Source organism: Microcebus murinus, chromosome 14 (genome assembly GCF_040939455.1).
Source record: "Microcebus murinus isolate Inina chromosome 14, M.murinus_Inina_mat1.0, whole genome shotgun sequence".
NCBI classification, from domain to species: domain Eukaryota; kingdom Metazoa; phylum Chordata; class Mammalia; order Primates; family Cheirogaleidae; genus Microcebus; species Microcebus murinus.
This window is the reverse complement of record NC_134117.1, coordinates 12,471,204-12,477,203: the sequence shown is the minus strand read 5'-3', so window position 1 is coordinate 12,477,203 and position 6,000 is coordinate 12,471,204. Positions and strand designations below refer to the sequence as shown.

Genomic DNA, 6,000 nt, shown 5'->3' with positions numbered 1-6,000 from the left:
CCAAGAAAACAGCTCCTGTTCCTGCAGCCCCTCGGAGGGCCTCCAGAGCTCCAGCTTTGTCAGAGGGGCATCTGGTTTTTTCTCCTTTGTTTATTAAAAAGACTTGGAAATTGCACGTGGACTCTTAGCCCTTGGGAGTGAGGATAACAGCTCCGAATCAGCCACAAACAGGCACCCTGCCTCTCTCAACGGTCTCTAGGCCTGACCCCCGGGGCACAGCATGGCGTGGGCAGCACACAGAGCCAGGGCAGGCTGCCGCCTGAGCCCTCGCACTAAGGCGCCAGACACTCACCAATCTCCAGGGTCCCCTGCCCAGGCAGCCCCAGAGGCCCAAGTCCCCCGCTCCCACTTTCTGACACCTGGACTCGAGGGATGAAACCCTCACCTCCCCCGACTTCCACTGTGGGATGACACTGAGAGGTATCTCTTTCTCCCATTCCATGTCACCAGCTTGAGGGTGCCCAAGGCTCAAGGCTCCGAGTGGCACCCTGCATCATGCGGCAAAGGTGGAGGAGGGGGGAGATGGTGGGCTGCAAAGTATTGCTTTCCCAAGCAAGAGAAGTCTCTCCCTGGTTCCCAACACCTATGTCCCCTGGAGCACTCATCCCACGGCTATCATTCACGTCCAGATGGCTCATTTCAGGGATACTGAGGCTTAAAGAGCCACCTAACTTGTTCAAAGCAGAAGAAAGCACTGGTCCCTGCCTCTTCACCTTGGCCCTGGCTTTCCACCCCTCGCCCGGGGCACCAGACCCCTTCCCTCTGCGCCCCTGCCGCTTCACCCGGCTCAGGTCCTCAGGGCGCGCGGCTGGGCCAGGCAGGGTCTGCGCCAGGGTGGAGGCGGAGGCGGAGGCGGGGACAGGGAGGGGCGGCCCCCCGGCGCAGCAACAGCGCCCCAGCCCCCCGCCCCCGCTCTCGCCGGCCCTGACGTCAGAGCCAGACGCGGTAAACTGAGCGGCCGCGGCGGGCGCTGGGGTGGAGACTGCGAAGCGAGCGGCCAGGACAGACGGAGCCCACCGCGGCGCGGGCAGGCAGCCGCAGGCGATCCCGAGGTAACGCCGACCCGCTCCCTGCCCGCGGGGCAGGGCGCCAGAAGCCCGGGGCCGGAGGAGGCTGGAGTACCCCCAAAGCGTTGCGCGCGGGATTCCGGGGACCCCCGGGCAGGCGGCGTGCAGGGCGCAGGGAGCGCGGGGCCCGCGGCGCGTTCCGAGGGCGCAGTCGGAGAGGTGTGAGCCTCGAGGGCGGCGGCGGGGCGCAGGGCTGTGCCCAGGGCCCCCAGGCTGGGTCCCCGACGGCGCTCGCGGACGCTCTTTCCCGGGAGCGCAGGCGCTCTTGGGGACGCGATCGGGGCAAGCGGGCGGAGGCTGGGGCGCCCTGCGCGCGGCTCCCTGGCTGGGGGCGGCAGCGTGGGGGTCCCCAGCCGTGTCGGTCGCTCACCGCGCGCCGCGCCCGCAGCCGAGCCCCGGAACCATGGCCCTGAGCGAGCTGGCGCCGCTCCGCTGGCTGCAGGAGAGCCGCCACTCTCGGAAGCTCATCCTGTTCATCGTGTTCCTCGCGCTGCTGCTGGACAACATGCTGCTCACCGTCGTGGGTACGTACGTGCTGGGCGCCCCCTTCCCCGGGCTCCCCTTACCCGAGAGCCCCCAAGAGCACCCCCTTCCCTACGTCCCCCTTCCCTACGTCCCCCTTCCCTGCACGCCCCTTCCTCGGGAACCCCCTTCCTTGGGCGCCCCATTTAGCGCAGCGCGGTCCTGGAACTCCGCGCTGGCCGGGGAAAGTTGGAGAACACCCTTTGCAAAAAGCACATCCCCTGCAGACGGCGGCGCCTGGGCTAGGAGGAGCCGAGTTTGTGGCTTCACTTTCCTGGTGGTCAGGGCAAAAACTGTGACATCCGATAAGACCCAGAGCTTATGTTTCCTCCTGATAATTCCCCGCTTCCCCTTGCCCACGTTCACAGTGATGAAAAAGATTTCTATTAAAGGGGAACAATTCCCAGAGTTCAAAAACGGAATAATTATTATGCTATCCGAAAAGGTGGGTTAATAATTTGGTGTAATATAAAAATACCAAGTCACGGTCCACCCCTTCATAAAAGGAAGTGACATTTAGATCTGTTGGATGAGTGAATGACTTGCGATGGAAACATTTCAGGACCCATTTCGAGAGCAATTTGAGCACTGTTGGTTTTCTCCTTTTTCCTATAATGGATTTTTGAAAAACGAAAGAATTGAAATCCAGGTCTCTTAATTAGCCTCATTAACAGAAAAGTATTTGGCATGCTTTTCCTTAAAAAGCATGTTTTTAATGAATAAAAAAAAATTTCATTTAGACTCTAAGTGGTGGTGGGTGCGAGTTCCTTTCTCCCCACGTGCAGGCGCTGCGGCGGAGCGTGCGTAGGCGGGTTTCACTCCAGGAGTATCAGCTGTGGGCCCATCTGCTTCCAGTAACACGGCTCGGTTCTCTGGCTTGAATGCTCTACTGTCGCACCTGCGCCCCGAAGGCTCACATTAAACAATTTTGCTTTTCCTTTATGGAAGTCTTAGGAATTCTTAAATCTTACAAGTTGGCTGAAAAATGGCAAATTCCCAGTCACATAATGGAAAGATGAAGTGGGCCTTTTGTAGAACTTCCAACTTATTACTTCCTGCATGTTTGTTTGTTTTTTTTCTAAAACACATAATGCAATTTAGATGTCTGTTTCCTTGATTGGTGTATTTAAAAGTCTTTCGAGCCTCTCTGAGAAGCACGGGGTGGCGCCGGGCGGGCACTGTCTTGATTTCTGACCGTATCTCAGTCTCCAGGGCAGTCAGTTCGGCACAGCTGCCGCCTCTGAGAGCAGAGGACCGCTCAGAGCCTCTGGGCGCTTTGTGTGCTTAGTGAGCAGTGTGGGCACCCGGCACGGGCGTCCTGGTCCCGGGGTAGATGTGCCACCTATCGGCATCTCTCTGGCATTTGTCCTGGATCGGGGGAGGGTTTCACGATGGTCACTGCCCTGCTGTCCTTCTCTCCTCCCTAGTCCCCATCATCCCGAGTTACCTGTACAGCATTGAGCACGAGAACAGCACTACCGAAACCCACACCACCAGGCCCGTGCTCTCGGCCTCCACCTCGGACAGCTTCCAGAACATCTTTTCCTATTACGACAACTCCACCATGGTCACTGGGAACACCACCCGAGACCTGCAGAGGGGGCAGCTGCGTAAGGCCACCACACCGCACATGGTGACCAACACGTCCTCTGCCCCTTCCGACTGTCCCAGTGAAGACAAAGACCTCCTGAATGAAAACGTGCAGGTTGGCCTGCTGTTTGCCTCTAAAGCCACTGTCCAGCTGCTCACCAACCCCTTCATAGGACTGCTGACCAACAGGTAGGGGGGCTTGCTGGAGGCCAAGGGTTGTAGATTTCTGTCATGCCAAGCTCAGTCCCCACTGGAATTCTGCTTATTCATTTGTCAGAGTCTGGACCAATTTTGGCGAGTGAGCTGGGGAAGGTAGTCTCCTTCCCTTTTATGTCTCTGTAGTCAGATAATCATGATTTTCCCATCCCCCCTCTGCTCAACAAGTAAGAAAATATTAGAGAAGACAGAATAAAGAGCATCTTCCCAAGCGGGAGAACTTTGGTGTGTCTAAACGCCAGGTTTCATAAGTACATTTGTCAGAATCACCCTTGGGCAGCAAGAACTTTGTAGCTGTTGTGGCTATCATCGGATTCTGTGTGCCACGTGTCTTCCTCTTGAACCCCACTCCTGGTCGTGAACTTCCTTATGGAAAGCCATGGTGGCTTCTTTGAGAGCCGGCGTGGTAAAGGCTCGGGTAGATGCCCAGGTAGGGAACGTGGGAAGAGGTTGGAACACTGAGGCATAGAAGGGACTCAGTCGATGCTGAGGTCATGGCTTTGTTCCTTCCCTTCTGCTGGTTACTTAGCTGTGTCCATGGGCACAAAGAGAAGAGAACTGAGGCTATTGTCTGAACAATCCAAGCCGTCCAGATTAGCTTTATATTAATCAGGACTTTCTAGATTTTTTTCCAGCACATACATTATTTGACACCATTGTTTGCTTCTCCGTTGTTGGTGACCATCCAGCAAGTATTTGTTCTACAGCTGAGTTGGCACAATTTTGTCTGGTCTGGGGGGGCTCAAAGCACAGGACAAGGAGCTTGGACCTGAGGGGGGAGGGGGCACGACCCAAGGGTGTCAGTGCAAGAAGTGGGAGCAGGTGTAGTCAAGTGTGTCGGTGGTGGGCTGCCAGGTGCATGGTGTAGAACCCCAGGCAGAAATGCAAAAATGGCAGAGAGGGGAGTGCCTGGAGCCCTACCTGTGGTCCAGGCCCAGGAGTAGGAACAAAGACTAGACTAGAAAATGTGGTGGGCGGAGGGGTGAACTGAGGAGGGCAGGGCTAGGCTGAGAGCGGACTAGGGTGCTGTTGTGGGGCAGTTGGGAGCCATTAGAGATTCCAAAGCCAAATTGAAGTCAGTGAGCCAAACACAATCTTAAGTAGGTCAGCTGGCATTTCAGGGAGCAGGGAGGTCTTTACATTCACCTGGGCTTTGGTGTGGGGGACAAGAGTGTAGGACTGTTTACATAATGGAGCCCAGTGCAAAATGAAAATGTGGGCCCCATGTTCAAATATTATTAAGCATTTCAAGACAGCAACAACAGGGCATTAAACCAAGCGTGAGGCCCTCTGAGAGCGGAGCCCTGTGTGACTCTGGGGTTGGGGGGGTCTGTGATGGGAGGGAGCCTGGGGTGCTGGCTGGGGCTCAGAGTGGGGATGGCAGATCTTGCCTTGCCCCAGTGGAGGCTGCGGCTGATGCACCCAGGGTGAATCGGACAGTTTGATTTTCTGGACTGAGTGGTCCCATTGAGTGGATTTTAACAATCCCAAGCCATGTCCAGCCCTGCAGTCTGTGCGAAGCAATATTATAAGGCTGCCACATAAAATATGCTAAGCAAATTAACCGGCGATGGGCCAACTGCTAGCCCACCTAGAAGCACCATTGTCAAGGTGACATTGAGCAGCACCTCTGTGCTCCAGAGGACAACCAAACGGTCCTCAGTAGTTGCAGGATTGTTTTCTTGCTTTCATCAAGACTAAGAGCGGTTCTTAAAAATGCATCTGGTGTAATTACAGAAAATGGCTCAGGGTTTTGTGTTCTGAGAAAGCAAACAACTCAAATACCATATGGGAAAATTGAGGACGTTATCAAAATAATATCTCGCCAATCACTTGGGCAGAACGTTACTGGCCATGTGGTGTAACACTTAGAAACTCTGGCTGAGATGATGTGAGTATTCCAATCTTCCACATTCAAAGAGCAAATGAAAGGCTTTTTACAAATCTCATTCTTGCTTTTAATGTTTTGCTTATGTCGTGGGGAAAAAGCTTGTTTAAAGCCAGCCAGACCTTTCCCCTGTTAAATACTCCAAAGGCTTTGAGGTTGCAGCCACCTATCGCTCATGTTTGGGGCTCAAAAAAATTTTCTTCCAAGAGAAACCTAATTTTGTTTTGTGACTTGTAACATTTAGTCTATCTTACGGTGATTAACCCACTTTGGAAATTATCTAGAGCAAAATTTTAATCCTCAGTGAGTTCACCTAGCCACACGCAAATTTTAAAATGATCTTTATCTTCTAGTGCTTCATGGTAATGTGGAAATGCGAACACATTTTAATATTGATGTAGCCAAGAGAATTGAGCTCTGTTGCTCCTTCAAAATGATCATGATTTGTAATTAAAAAAAAAAAAAAATTCCAAGCCCAGTAGATAGGAATTTGGGGATTTTGCAGCTCTTCTGGGCACTCTAAGACTCTGCTTCCCACCAAAGTTCTGAGGGAAAGAGTAGCAGACAAGGGAAAAATACATCCCATTGGCTTTAATAGTCTTTCCCTATGAGCCACTGCAAATAGTCTTTTGATTTAATCACATACTCAATCACCAAGAAAAGATGTATGACTTACATTTTCAGTGTTGTAAACACGTGTGTTTAAGATAGCATTTT

The 6,000-nt window shown here is 53.4% G+C and overlaps 1 protein-coding gene across 1 annotated transcript in view; it reads left to right on the top strand.

The window, feature by feature from the left end:
* Positions 1-982: 982 nt before the first annotated feature.
* The window catches only part of SLC18A2 (solute carrier family 18 member A2), a 34,718-nt gene continuing 29,700 nt past the window's right edge, over positions 983-6,000 (top strand). The window contains exons 1-3 of the mRNA XM_012774983.3: positions 983-1,052; positions 1,456-1,591; positions 3,017-3,368. Of these exons, the coding sequence (XP_012630437.1) occupies positions 1,471-1,591; positions 3,017-3,368 (473 nt within the window). The 5' untranslated portion in view covers positions 983-1,052; positions 1,456-1,470. The remainder of the gene's footprint in view (positions 1,053-1,455; positions 1,592-3,016; positions 3,369-6,000) is intronic.